The 14,365-nt window shown below is 47.3% G+C and overlaps 1 protein-coding gene across 2 annotated transcripts in view; it reads left to right on the forward strand.

Moving 5' to 3' along the window:
- Nucleotides 1–13,904, forward strand: part of BTBD11 (BTB (POZ) domain containing 11) — a 365,311-nt gene extending 351,407 nt beyond the window's left edge. For both annotated transcript variants that reach the window (XM_011975542.1, XM_011975543.1), the window contains 3 exons: nt 3,792–3,860; nt 6,285–6,398; nt 11,768–13,904. In XM_011975542.1, the coding sequence (XP_011830932.1) occupies nt 3,792–3,860; nt 6,285–6,398; nt 11,768–11,977 (393 nt within the window). In that variant the 3' untranslated portion in view covers nt 11,978–13,904. The remainder of the gene's footprint in view (nt 1–3,791; nt 3,861–6,284; nt 6,399–11,767) is intronic.
- The last annotated feature ends 461 nt before the right edge of the window (nt 13,905–14,365 follow it).

The following is a 14,365-nucleotide window of genomic DNA, read 5'->3' on the forward strand; positions in this document are numbered from 1 at the left end:
CACTCAGAGAGGCGGAGTAAGCGGCCCAGGTTCCCACTGCTGCTTCTAGCAGAGCTGAGGTTCAAACCCAGGCCTGGCTGACTCCCAGACCTGTTCTCTTAACTTCCTCCCTTCTATGGGCACCTGGGGCCCCCGCTAAACTCACCCAGCCCTGAGGAAAGAATCTTCCAGCCCATTCGTCTGGAGCATGAGCTGGAAGCTGGAAAATGTGTGCTCCCCCAGTGCTCATGAAGGGGGAGCTTACACTGTGAAGCCTGGGACTAACTGGGGAGGTTCCTGTAATAAGAATTTGGCTCATAGTAGGCACTCAATAAATGTTTGCCAAGCAGCCTCACCGAACGCGACCTCCATGGGAAAAGGCAGTCCCTGGAGGAATCCCGGGGCCTGTAATTGCTTTTGACAGAGGAAGGTTTCCTGGCCACATTAGACTCACGTTACTGTAATGGGAAGGGAAGATTTAACAGGCCCCGGGGACTTTTCCATGTTCCCGCCCTTTCCCCATAAAAGAAGAAAAGCCTCATTTGTGGCTTGAAATAGGCCAAGGAGGGCTGAATACGACCCAGCAGGAGGCTCCCAGGGGGCCGGCTCACTTCAGTCCATGCTGACAGAAGAATTTGAGTAAATGAGCCTGCTTCGGGTCTCCTCCCCCAAGTCTGTTTAACATCACACGCCGGCGGCAGGGGCCGGACGCAGCTGAGGCTGCACCTGGAAGTGGGGGCCTCCGCGAGGCTGTGGGTGCCATTTGAATCCCTGCTTCATGCAGGTTGGCAACTGCCAAGAAAAACAACTCCACGAACAGGCCTGCCGGCCTAATAAGCGTTCGTTTCACCCCCTTGCAGAAAGGCTTGTGCCGGCAGAGTCTGAAGGAGCCCGGGCCAGCCCAATTTAAATGGCATTAGCCCCGGGATCTCCGTCCACTAAGGAGCAGTATTTCAAGTCAGCAGCCCCACCTGGACTACATGAGACCGCGTGCTAGAGAAATGCTCTGTAAATGTTCAGGGCGGTCATTATTATGGCTCTTATTGTTATTCGTTTAGCCTTTATAAATGGAAACTGCTAGGTGAATAAATTGATTTTAATAAGGCCCAATTCCAACATTTGCTGACTTGGTATTTTAAATGCTTATGACCCATCAGGGTGGGAGAGGGGAGAGTAAACAATGCTGTGTTATTTCACAAATCCTCAGGTGCCACCACCATCTCTGCGACAAGCAGATGGTCCCAAGAGCCCAAAGTCGGTAGGTGGGAGAGTCAAACACAGAGAGGCGAGGATTCGTGTTTATGGGCAGGGTGTGCACACTGCAGGCTGTTTGCTTGCTGTGTGCCAGGCCCTAGGATACAGCGATGGGCAAGACCTGGTTGTGCCCTCAGACTCTAGTGAGAAACAACACTGCAATCGAGGATGATGCATGATTGCCTGATGTGACCTGCGGTGGGGTGGAGATCTGGGGAGCCGCTCCACTGCAGATGACCACTGACTAGATCCAGAAGGAGCGGGCAGAGCTCAGTGGGCAGAAGAAGGGGAGGGCATCCTAGCAGAGGGAACAGTGTGGCCAAAAGCAAGGGACTAGAAGAGAGGGTGGGAGGTTCTGATGCAGGCAAGCGGTTGAGTGGTCCGAGCATAAAAGGCAACTTTTGGCCAGGCATGGTGACTCACACATGTAATCCCAGTGCTTTGGAAGGCCCAAGGCAGGTTGATCACTTGAGCTCAAGAGTTCAAGACTAGCCTGGGCAACACAGCAAAATCCCATCTCTACAAAAAATACAAAAATTAGCCATGTGTGGTGGTGCACACCTGTAGTCCCAGCTACTCAGGAGGCTGAAGTGGAAGGATCGCTTGAGCCTGGGAGGCAGAGGTTGCAGTGAGCTATGATCGCACCACTGCACTCCAGCCTGGGTGACAGAGTGAGACCCTGTCTCAAATTAAAAATAAATTAATTAAAATATTAGCCAGGCACGGTGGTACGTGCCTGTCGTCCTAGCTACTTGGGAGGCTGAGGTGGGGGGATTGCTTGAGCGCAGAAGTTTGAGCTTACAGTGAGCTGTGACCACACCTCTGCACTCCAGCCTGAGTAACAGAATGAGACTCTGTCTAAAATAATGATAAATAAGAATTTCAATAAAGCTGTAAACAGTATTTTAAAAATAACTGAAACACACATGCAAAAAGCAGTCTGAGGCCAGTCGCAAAGGCTTTCAGATGGCCTGGGTGAGAACAAGGCAGCATGTAGCACAAACAAACGACAAGATGTTTCAGTCTCAGAGAAGATTAAAGAGCTGACATTTGCAGAGGGCTTGCTGTGTGCCAGGCCCCTGCTAGGCCTGTACTGTGCAGTGACTCGTTTAGTCTTCATCACAATTCCTTGAGGAAGGTAACATTATCCCCACTCCACAGATAGGAAACTGAGACACACAGAGCCTAACTTAATTCAGGTCCTGCAGCTTTTAAGTGGCAGAGCCAGATCAGAAACTGAGGCAGCCCAACTCCAGGCTCATTGCACTTAGTCGGTGTCCTATATTGGTCACAGACTGTCAGCCTGAAGGGACCATCGAGGACAGCCCAGTCTAGGCTCATTTTACAAGTACCCCAAAAAGGGAGGAAACCAGTCTAGATTTCACCCACACAGCTGCCTGAGAGCCAGGGAGGTAAAGTGAGTTTGTCAAGCATGCAGGTAGAAGACAATAGGGGCCAGGCGTGGTGGCTCACACCTGTAATTCTAGCACTTTGGGAGGCCGAGGTGGGTGGATTGCCTGAGCTCAGTAGTTCAAGACCAGCCTGGGCAACAGAGTGAAACCCAGTCTCTACTAAAATACAGAAAACTAGCCGGGCGTGGTGGTGTGCGCCTGTAGTCCTAGCTACTTGGGAGGCTGAGGCAGGAGAATTGCTTGAACCCAGGAGCTGGAGGTTGCAGTGAGCCAAGATTGCGCCACTGCACTCCAGCCTGGGCAACAGAACAAGACTCCATCTCCCCCCACCCCCAACATACACATGCAAAGACAATAGGAAGTGAAGGAGACTGGGACTGGGACAAACCACCTAAAAAATTAACACCCAGTTGTCGTAGGAGATAAGATAGCAAAGTCAGATACATCCATGGGCCCCATTCCATTCAAGGGACACCAGTTTGCAAAGCTCTGGAAACTTTGCCTGCTGTTTGGGTATCGTGAGTCACATGAATAAAGAACATCCGGGCTAGGGCCATTGACATCGTCAGTGATACACAGAAACCCTGGACCCCTCATGGCTTCGCCTTGGGGCTCGGCACATTGTAATAAGGAGCAGATGGCCCTGTGGCATCCCAGAGTCACCTTCTGGGACTTCAACAGGTGGCTTTGAGTCAAACTGGGCCATGTTAGCAGGGAACAACCCTCTGGTGCCGGCTCTTCAAGCCACACCACGTGTGCAGCAGTTCCGCACAGCATAACTGGGGTGGGAGATGGGAGAGGAACCTGTGATTGTCATGCATACATGAAAAAGCTGTCATGAGGAGCAGTAACTTAGGGTTGTTTAGTTTGGTCTTGGGGGTGGGCATGGAACTGGGGGTAGGAAACCATATGGAGGCAAGTTTCAACATGGTATCAAACTATCTGACTGATGAAACTGTTCAAAACGGACAGTCTTCTCCCCCTTAAAGTAGTGAGCTCTTGGTCACTGGTGACATGGAAATGGGCAACCATTTGGAATGGATGTCCTAGAGGTCTCAGGAACTAAGCCTGAGCTGGGACATCCACCGAATGGTTTTAAGATGATGTGTCTTTGCCATTGACACTGTTCTCTGTGCTTTCTTCCAGCTGGTTATGCAGTATCTCTACTACGGTGGCCCAGAGTCACTGCTCATTAAGAACAATGAGATCATGGAGGTAAGGGATCCATCGTGGTGATGGCTGTCACAAGTCCCTTGGGTGAGTGGCACCACCAGAGGTCGCCAGCGTGCAAGGAAGTGTCTGGAAGGACCCGTGTTGGGTTTTCATTTGGATGAAGACTTGGGGCTCTTGTTCCGTCCTGACTCCTCAGTCCTCCCAGACAGGAAGGGCTTCTCATCAGAGACCTTCCCTGGCAGGCTGGGGTGCTAGTGCACTTGCTTGCCTGACTGCTTTCAGTAGCCACTGAGTGAAACCCAATTTTAACTGGCATTGGTGGTAGTGGGGCAGGGAAGGGAAGGAATTTGACTGAAAAGTCTGAGGCTACAGCTGAGGCTCTAATAGTGATATCATCAGGAAATATCCTAGATGACGTCTTCTCCCTTGTCACTTATAAAAATATTATATCCCCTAAAAACATCCCTCATCACAACACTGTCTGTTCTTCCAAGATGCAGAAGTGGAGGGCAGATTACAGTCTCCTCCGGGCTTTCCTCAGACTGAGCATCCCACAGTCAGGCAGCTCACACCTGCTTCCTTCACTCTCCCCCGCCCCCTGTCCACCTCTTGTAATTCGACCAGCTCTAGCCCCGCCTATCCAGGAGCCTTGTTTCTGCCTGATTTTGTCCAAAGCCAAGATTTTCTCCTGTTCCTTGCCAAAAGTGGAAATCTTGTTCATCTTCCTAATCGAAACTGGGAACTTTGAACCAGAAGCCAAAAATCACCCCCAATTAATCCTCAGCAAAAGAGCCAGGATCACGGTCCGTTGTCTGACGTCCAGGGTGCCTGGCTGACATCCAGGTGCCTGGCTGACGAGAGATGTCAGGACACAATCAACTGTTCAAGAGCAGACCTCACACAGTGGTTACAACACGGATGCTGTGCCAGACTTGTCTAAATCCCGGCTTTAGAGCTTCTGAGCTGTGTGACTGTGGACAAGTTATTTAACCTCAAATCCTCAGCTTCCTCGCCTGTAAAATGGGGATAACTATCTACCTCATTGGGTTTTTCAGAGGATCTTAAAAAATTGTTAAGGTGCTTAGAACAATGCCTGGCACATAGTGATTGTGATTAGGACTATGTATTCACTGCAGGCCCACTGGTCCTTTCTTCTTACTCTGTGAAACCTTCTGTGGTAACTCTCTCCCCACCCAAACACGCACAAATGCAGACACACATGGACACACAGTGACTCTCTTGTCTCCCTGGACTACTCCTCTGATGGTTTTATTCTCAAGGATGTGGGCTCGTCTGTAAACAAAAGTGCGGTGGTGTTTACAACTAATTTTTTTTTTTTTTTAAACAGAGTCTCACTCTGCCCCCAGGCTGGAGTGCAGTGGTGCAATTTTGGCTCACTGCAACCTCCGCCTCCTGGGTTCACGCCATTCTCCTGCCTCAGCCTCCCGAGTAGCTGGGATTACAGGCACCTGCCACCATGCCCAGATAATTTTTTGTGTTTTTAGTAGAGACGGGGTTTCACCATGTTGGCCAGATGGTCTCGAACTCCTGACCTCAGCCTCCCAAAGTGTTGGGATTACAGGCGTGAGCCACTGCACCCGGCTGTTTACAACAAATTGATCACAACCAGTTATGAATTTCTGTGTTCCTTCTCCACTCCCACTGCTTCATTTGTCTAGCCTTAACAAAAATAAAAATAAAAATAATTTTAACTAGAAATAAGGAATATACATTTAAATCATTTCAATCATACAGAAGGGTTTTGAATACAAAGCAGCTGCCCGGGCCCACCCTGCCCTCCCTCCAGTCCCCGTTCCCAAAACCAGTCCTTTGAACTCTTGCTCTTAGCTCTTCCATCCCCTCCCCAAAGCCTGTCGTTCTCTCAACACACATCTGTTGAGCATCTCCCAGGCCGGCACTGTACTCTGGGCCAGGTTACAGCAGTGATGAAAACTGGCAGTGATGATCCCTGCCCTCCTGGACTCTAGTGAGGGAGGCAGCCATGACGTCACACCTGGTGTGCTGTGACTGTGAGGAGTGAGACAGGGCAAGGAGGAAAGGAGGATAGATGGGGTAGAGGGAGGCTCCTCTGAGGAGGCGACATCTGAGTGGAGACCCGGCCAACAGAGGGAGTGAGCCACCTCGATATCCAGCTTGCTGATAATACCCTGATTTTCACCCTTGTTTCTGGACATAATAATTTTGGGCATTTTGGGTTGACCTCCTGCTGTGATGGGTATGAATTGAGTTTGTTTAGTCCTCCCCTCCTCCCCCATCTTCCCCCACGACGGAATCCTATCTTTGTCCTCTTCCTCTAATGTTACCTTTGTGCATCATTTTCTGTCCCCCACCCTTGACGCTGCTGTGGAAGATAAGGATAAGACTGTCTTACCACTGCGGTTCCTTACTGTTACCTCCTTTCCATCCACCTCCCAGCCTCTAACAGACTCTCTTTGTTGTTTTTAGCTTCTGTCTGCTGCTAAGTTTTTCCAGCTGGAGGCTTTGCAGCGACACTGTGAGATCATCTGTGCGAAAAGCATCAATACCGACAACTGTGTGGATATTTACAACCATGCCAAGGTAATCAATCTCATTCTTGCACAGTGCGCACACAGGAGCGCTGAAGCCACAGAGGCTTTTCCTTGGCACAGAGGCAGGGCAGAGAGCGGGTGCTGGGCCAGTTCTCTGAAGGCTAAGCCGCTGGCTTCTGCCAAGATCTGCTTCCTGCTCTGGAAAAGATGCCTTCCACCTCCCCACCCAGAACAAGGAAGGGAGGAGCCCAGAAGTTTCAAAGGCAGAGTTCTCAAACAGTGCTTCGCAAACTCTCGCGTGCATATGACTCATGTCACAGACTCCGGTTCCATAGACTGGGATGGGCCTGTTTAGCTTTTCTGACAAGCTCCCAGGTGATGTCTCTGCTGATGATCTAAGGGACACCTTCTAAGGTTCTAGAACAGTGGTTCTCCAATCCAGCAGCACCAGGGAACTTGTCGGAAAGGTACATTTTCAGGCCATACCCCAGACCTACTGAATCAGAAACTTGAGGGGGACCCAGCCACCTGTGGCTTTGCATGCCCTCCAGCTGATTCTAATGCGTGCTCAGGGGTGAGAACCGCCCTTCCAGAATTGTTCTCAATGCCAGCTGCATGTTAGAATCACCTGGGGACTACTTAAACTTCCTATGCCTGGGACCCATCACAGACTAATCAGTCAGCCTCTGGGAGTGGAACCTGGAGAAAGGCAGCTTTCAAAGCTTCCCAGGTGATGCTCAGATGTGGCCAAGATTGAGAACAGGCTGTAAGCACTGCTGAAGTCTTTGGCGTCTGCTTAATCAGGTGGACCCAACACCTGGCTACGAATTAGAATCACCTGGGGGAGCTTTCGGAATGCCAGTGTAGTCCCCCATCCCCGATGACCTCAGCAGTATCCCCTCAGGGAGCCCAGAAATCTCTATTTTTAACAAGCTGCTAGAGTGACATCAGCCCTCAAACCAGTCTTCACTCCAGTTTTCAGGAACCACTGATTTCATCCAATTCACTTCATCAGTGGGGAGACTGGGCCCAAGAGAAGTAAAATACTTTGTCCAGGTACCACTGCATTTTGTTCCACGTGCTGAGCACAGGGGGCATTAACAGTTCCAGCAAGAAACAATAAAACCCGTTAAGATGAGGAGTTAGGTTGATTGATTGATTGATTGATGAGATGGAGTTTCACTCTTGTTGCCCAGGCTGAAGTGCAATGGTGCAATCTAGGCTCACTGCAACCTCCTCCTGGGTTCAAGCAATTCTCCTGCCTCAGCCTCCCAAATAGCTGGGATTACAGGCATTAGCCACCGCACCCAGCCAAGATGAAGAGTTATTTTAGGAGTTTACAACAAAATTTTCCTGTTTTATATAACTGGAGCCCAGTACACATGACTCCCATATCACACACAGCTCTGGACAGTAACAGTGCACGTGAATGACGCTCCTATTGCTTGTTGCGAAAAATCAGATTGCATGTGAGATGCTACTTGCTTAAGACAGCATTCAGTGAGCCCTTTTAATGTGCAGGCACCTGTGCTAAGAGCCTTGTTGCATCTTGTTTTTTAATGTTCACTACAACCCTTTTAGGTAAATGCTACACTAGTCCCATGTCATCATAAGGAGACTGAAGCACAGAGAGATGAAGTAGCTTGCTTAAGGTCACACAGCTAGTAATGAGATTTCTGTATTATGGTAAAATGTACATAACATAGAATTTGCCACTTTAACCATTTTTAAGTATACAGTTCAGTGGTATTAGGTACATTTGATTGTTGTGCAACCATCACTACCATTCATCTATAGAATTTTTTCATCTTTCCAAACTGATACTATACCCTTTCAACACCAATTCCTCATTCCTCCCCTCCCCCAGGCCCTGGTATTCACCATTCTACTTCCTGTCTCTATGAATTTGACTACTCAAGGGATGTCACATAAGTGGAATCATACAGTATGTGTCTTTTTGTGACTGATTTATTTCACTTAGCATAATGTCCTCAAGGTTCATCCATATTGTAGCATGCGTCAGAATTTCTTCTTTAAGGATGAATAATATTTCACTGTATGTACATGCCATATTTTGTTTATTCATCTATCAATAGACACGTTGGTTGCTTCCACTTTTTGGTTATTGTGAACAATATTGTGTTGCTGTGAACATGGGTGTACAAATATCTGTTCAAATCCCTGCCTTTTTTTTTTTTTTTGACACAGAGTCTCGCTCTGTCACTCAGGCTGGAGTACAGTGACATGATCTCGGCTCACTGTAACCTTTGCCTCCCAGGTTCAAGCGATTCTCCTGCCTCAGCCTCCTGAGTAGCTGGGACCACGAGCATGCGCCACCATGCCTGGCTAATTTTTGTATTTTTATTAGAGACAGATGCTTGCCATGTTAGCCAAGCTGGTCTTGAACTCCTGACCTCAGGTGATCCACCAGCCTCAGCCTCCCAAAGTGCTGGGATTACAGACGTGAGCCACCGCGCCTGGCCTCAAATTTGTGCTTTCAGTTATTTGGAGTATATCCCCAGAAGTGTAGTACTGAGACTTTTGAACCCAGATTTGTCTCACTCCAAAGCATAGGTTCTTAACCCTGTGTTTACTGTCTGGCTTAATAAATGTTGGAAATATTTTCAATAATCCTTGATACTCAAGATTTTCTGATTGGCTATCAGTAAATCAAAAAGTACAGTCAGTCTACATTGTACACACACACACACACACACACACACACACACACTTGGGTTCTAGTTAAATGAGGATTATACCAAAATCTGGTTTCTCAGGACACAAGCTTTTTTTTTTCAATCTTAAACTGATTACTTTGCAGAAGAGAGGTCTCTTTCTCTGCACCAAGGCAGAGAGCCTGATTAGCCTTGTGCTCCTCTGCGCTCCTCTGCCCTCCTCCTTGACCATGGTCACTCAAATTGCCCCATGAACTTGACATCCACGGTGGCTTTTCTGTGGCCTACCACCTTGGCAGCGAGGCCTGTTTCACAATCGCATTTTAATCTTTTCAAGTTTGTTGGCAGGCAGCTTCTGTAGCATATCTTGTGATTTAATAATGTCGCCTGATGCAATGTGAGCCCCGCTGGGAATACAGGCTTAGAACACCTATGGCAGAGAAACTGCCTCTTTCATACATACATATATACATATATATATACCTACAGACATGCTTTGCAGACAGGGCTTTGGCTTTTACGGACACCAGCTCTGCCTCAGACGTCCAGGCCACTACCTGGAGTGTTTCCAAGAGAAATATCTGCCCTTCGTGATAGTCACCTGGAGGGCAGTGCAATGCCAGCCGCCCCCTGCCCTTTCTGTGCACTGCTTCCCCTGTGCTGTGGATGCTGCAGTCTGCTAACGGCCACACACCATGTGGATTCGATGACTGGCAGATTGTGCTGCAAATAGAGGCTAGTTTAGGAAAAAGAGTGATAAAGAGAGAAACCAACACTTAGCATTTGTAACTCCAGGCAATACAGGCGTTTAGATGCTAAGAGCCACGTTCCAAATGTCGACGACCTCCACAACGTTACCTCTGTATTACATCTAACCGCTTAAGACAGCTGCAGAATTTTATACAGAGGAGAAACCCATTCCACAAATGCATGGCTTAGCCATCTGTTTTTTCCTAGTAAACCTGTACCAAACTATTCAGTTATGAAAAGAGGCCCTGGAGCTTCTTGTGGCCCTTTCAGCGTGTCTCTTGAGAAGAAGAACAAGCTGGTTCATCAGACTGAATTTCAGCTGTTGTGGTTAAGCTCAACAGTGCATCATGATGGAAAGAACACAGGTTTGGAAACCAAAGGATTTTTTCGCTAGTGTTTATTGAGTAGCCAGTATTTCCTAGGAGCTGTATTCATCAGAATATAATACAATATTCTGAATATAATATAATATTCAGAATATAATACGAAATTAGAGGAGCTGGGCGCAGTGGCTCACGCCTGTAATCCCAGCACTTTGGAAGGCTGAGGTGGGAGGATCACTTAAGGCCAGGAGTTTGAGACCAGCCCGAGCAACATAGTGAAACCCCATCTCTATAAAAAGAAATACAAAAAAAAAAAAAATTGCTGGGCATGCTGGCGCGCACCTCTAGTCCCAGCTACTCAGAAGGCAGGAGGATCACCTGAGCCCTGGAGGTCAAGGCTGCAGTAAGCAGAGATCATGCCATCATACTCCAGCCTGAGCCACAGGGTGAGGCTCTGTCTAAAAAAAAAAAAAAAAAAAAAAAAAAAAATTAGACATGGTCTCTGCCCTTGAAAAAATTACAGTCTAGGACAAGGGCCAGATAATATTTTCAACTTTCCAGACCACACAGTTGGCTTTGTACCTACTCAATTTTGCAAAAAGCAGCGAAAGAATATGTAAATGAATGGTATGGTATGGCTGTGTTCCAATAAAACTTTATTTATAAAAACAGGTGGTGGGCCATATTTGGCCTTCAGGCCTATAGTTTACCAACCACTGGTCTTGGGAATGAGAGCTCCAATCCCAGTTCTGTTAGTAATTAGTTGTGTGGAGATAGGCCAGAGGTTGATGTACAGTCACCATTCAATAAATACTATCAAATATTATCAATATAGGTATATATTATGCTTTTATTTTCCACTAACATGTGCTGAATGACACTAATCTACAAAGCAAGTGCCAGGTGTGCTGGTGGGGGGTGCTCACTGTGTCCTCAGAATCAGATTGGCAACTCTGAGCCTCAGTTCCCTCACCTGTACCAGGAAGTCTTGTACTCTGTGATTCTAAGAGCAGGATTCATGTTGAAAGAATGAAAAGATTTCTAAGCCAGGTGCAGTGGCTCACACCTGTAATCCCAACACTTTGGGAGGCCCGCCTTGGAGGCTGAGGCAGAAGAATCACTTGAACCCTGGAGGTGGAGGTTGCAGTGAGCCAAGATCATGCCACTGCGCTCCAGCCTGGGCAACAGAGTAAAACTCTGTCTCAAAAAAATAAGAATGAAAGGATTGCTAAGATCTCTCTCAGTTCCAGAGTTCCAGGATTTGTGCATCTATATGGACATTTGTGGGATAACTAGTCCACTCACTGATAAACTTCATCAAGCTTTATAAGCCTCTTGGAGACCACAGAATTACTACATGCATCCCTGTCCTAAATGGCACAGCAGAGCACAATACCCCTGTAGTCCACCCCTTGCTTTTGTAACTTGGAAAACTGAGGCCCAGAGAAGTGATTTGATTGGCACGAGGCCAAGGAATGGAGGAATGGACTCCAGCCCTTTGAGAGAATGAGCTGCAAAGTCACACCCCATGGGTGTGTGCTGGGGAATCAGAGACATTCTGCAGCCAGTCTTCCTTAGCAGGTGTGCGCCATTATTAGCTCTGAAGGCATAATCTGAAAGGTGCTTTTCAGAAGCATAACCATCTCCCATTTCCTCTCCATTCTCCACAGTTTCTTGGCGTCACGGAGCTCTCAGCATATTGCGAAGGCTACTTTCTCAAAAACATGATGGTCCTCATTGAAAACGAAGCATTCAAGCAGCTCCTGTATGACAAAAATGGTGAAGGGACCGGCCAGGATGTGCTCCAGGACTTACAGAGGACGTTGGCCATCAGAATTCAGTCCATTCACTTGTCATCTTCCAAAGGTTCCGTGGTTTGAAATGCCCAGTGCAGCGAATGCTTCCCAGGAACCTTCCAGTTCTCCTGCCGCATTGGCTTTACACAAACACAGACAAATTCCACCTGGCACCTGTTTTTGGCTGGGCCAAGGAGCTGCCTCTACTGCTCCCACGTGTTCCTGTTGAAAAACAAAGGACTTTCCACCGGTCTGCAGATCAGATCAGCTGGGTCCAGAGCTTAATGGGCAACTGGACAACCAAGTTAACCCCAACCGAAAGCACCCCTAGGACCTTTGAACACCCACTGCCGGGGACCACTGTCGAATGAATGGATTGAGGCCTTTCAAAGGTCACTCAGGTTCCAGGTTGACAGTTGGAGGACTTCACCATACCGATCCTGAAGAGATTGTATTACACATTGAGGACCTTGGTAGCTGTGCTTCAGCAAACGTCAACCATGGTAGCAAATTGGTGAGGCTGTGACCCATAATGAGGAAATAATTTGGCAAATTTTTAGGGGTGGGAACTTTTTAAAATGTTCATTTAAAAAAAACAAAAACAAAAACAGGGCAGTCTTGTAGTTTAAAATATATTTCTAAAAGCTTAACAGTTCGTTTTCAACTAAATTGTGTTTAGGGATCTGTGTTTTGAGATTTTTCTTTCTTTTTTTTTTTTTTAAATAGTAAGTCACAGGTCCACACTGTGTAAACATGCATCTGATAAGATACTGCTGATATTCTAAACAAGTCGAAATAATCTTGCCTTAGTGATCATGATTACACAAAAGAGGTGCACTGCCAATAAGTATCTCTAATTCAATAGTTGAAAACAACCTGCATGCTAATCGTGGTTTCGGGGTGAGAAGAAAACACCCCACATAACATGCATTTGCATGGGTCCGAACCTGTGAAATGTTACGTTTGTGCTTCATTTTTGCCAACGTAAAAATGTTCCATCATTTCTAGCTAAAACTCCATTTGGTGAAACTAACATATCCATTTCTTTTCCTAGTTATGGATGATTTGGGGATGCTTTTGCAGAAATGTGTTCATAGATGATGCTGAATTGGGGGGAGGGGGGCAGCACGTCAGAGAATTTACTATTAATCCCAGAGTTTTCTCTGTATTCTCAGAAGATGTTAATAGTTTGTTACTAGCCAGAGAGTATGACTATGTTAGATTATTTTTAAAGATGAAACATGTATGATAGGATGGATTCTTTCTGTATTCTGAGAGTGTACAGTATAGGATTATTATAATGAAAGTTTATATCAACAGGGTTTCGTTGGCTCTGCCATATATTATAAGCAAAAGAGATTGGTAAAGTGCCACAGTATTCCAGATAACTTTTCAGTTGCGGCCTTTCTTCTCGTTCTTTAATTTGAAACCTAGATACATGCAGTAAAAACTAGGAGAATGACTTTTACCCTTGGGGACGGCCAAGTTTTGTTGATAAACCTATTTCCTAGCATGCCTTCAGGAAGTTGCGCCAGACCCTAGATTGTGAAGGAGCCACTGTTCTTCTGTTGTACGAGCTCCCTGAACCATTGTTCAGAGGACCAACGTAACATCGCTTCATGGGCATGGCCCATGGAGCATCTGGGTGACATCTGTCTACAGTATTGGCTCTTCTGCGAGGCTGATACACAAGGCCTCTCTTCCACATGGTCATTTGCAAACCTACCCCAGCCCCTACCATCCAATGTGGAAGGAAAACAAGAACTGCCTGAAGAAGAGTCCAAGCTACATACACAGCGTGTGCATCGCGGCTGTCACCTTCTTCCTCCCTCTTCTGTATCCTCAGAGATGCTGCGTGGATGTTTCCTTAACCTCAGCTGACTTCCCTGTGAATGTCTTAATGCTAGTTCAGGGCCTCCAGGCATTGATTTGTACAGTGGCAACTCCCAATGGGGCTTCTGTTATCATTTGTGTGCTTTCTCTGTCATTAAAAGAAATGATTTTCCCAGGCCGTGCACCATGTGTGTGGTTTGAGTGAGCTCTTTATCCCAACAGTTCAAGCCTCAGAACTTCACTCGGTGAAGAGATTGGACAATGTGGTCCCACAGAAAAAGTCAAGGGAAATGAAGACGCTAGATAAAAGACAAATGTTCCTGTTGCTGCTGTGTGGCAGCCAAGCCCTAGTGATCTTTTTCACATCAGGCAGAGAAGCTACAGGTGCCACCACCTGGGCCACCGCCATAGCACTGCCTAAGGCAGAGAACTCGCCTGCAGAGGGTAGAGTTCTGGCTGTCACTCGTGTGCCTGGATGACACTTTTTGAGGATGGGGGGATGAGAAAGACAAGTTATCTCCACGTGGTGGGTCCCCACCAAGGGCCAGCGTGAGCTGATGCTAGGGGATGGTGGCAGCATTATGGGATGGGGGTGGGGGTCACGGAGGGACAGGCAGCTCTCTTCCTGGGTGTCATCAT

The sequence above is a fragment of the Mandrillus leucophaeus genome, unplaced genomic scaffold (genome assembly GCF_000951045.1).
Source record: "Mandrillus leucophaeus isolate KB7577 unplaced genomic scaffold, Mleu.le_1.0 Scaffold157, whole genome shotgun sequence".
Classification (NCBI taxonomy): Eukaryota; Metazoa; Chordata; class Mammalia; order Primates; family Cercopithecidae; genus Mandrillus; species Mandrillus leucophaeus.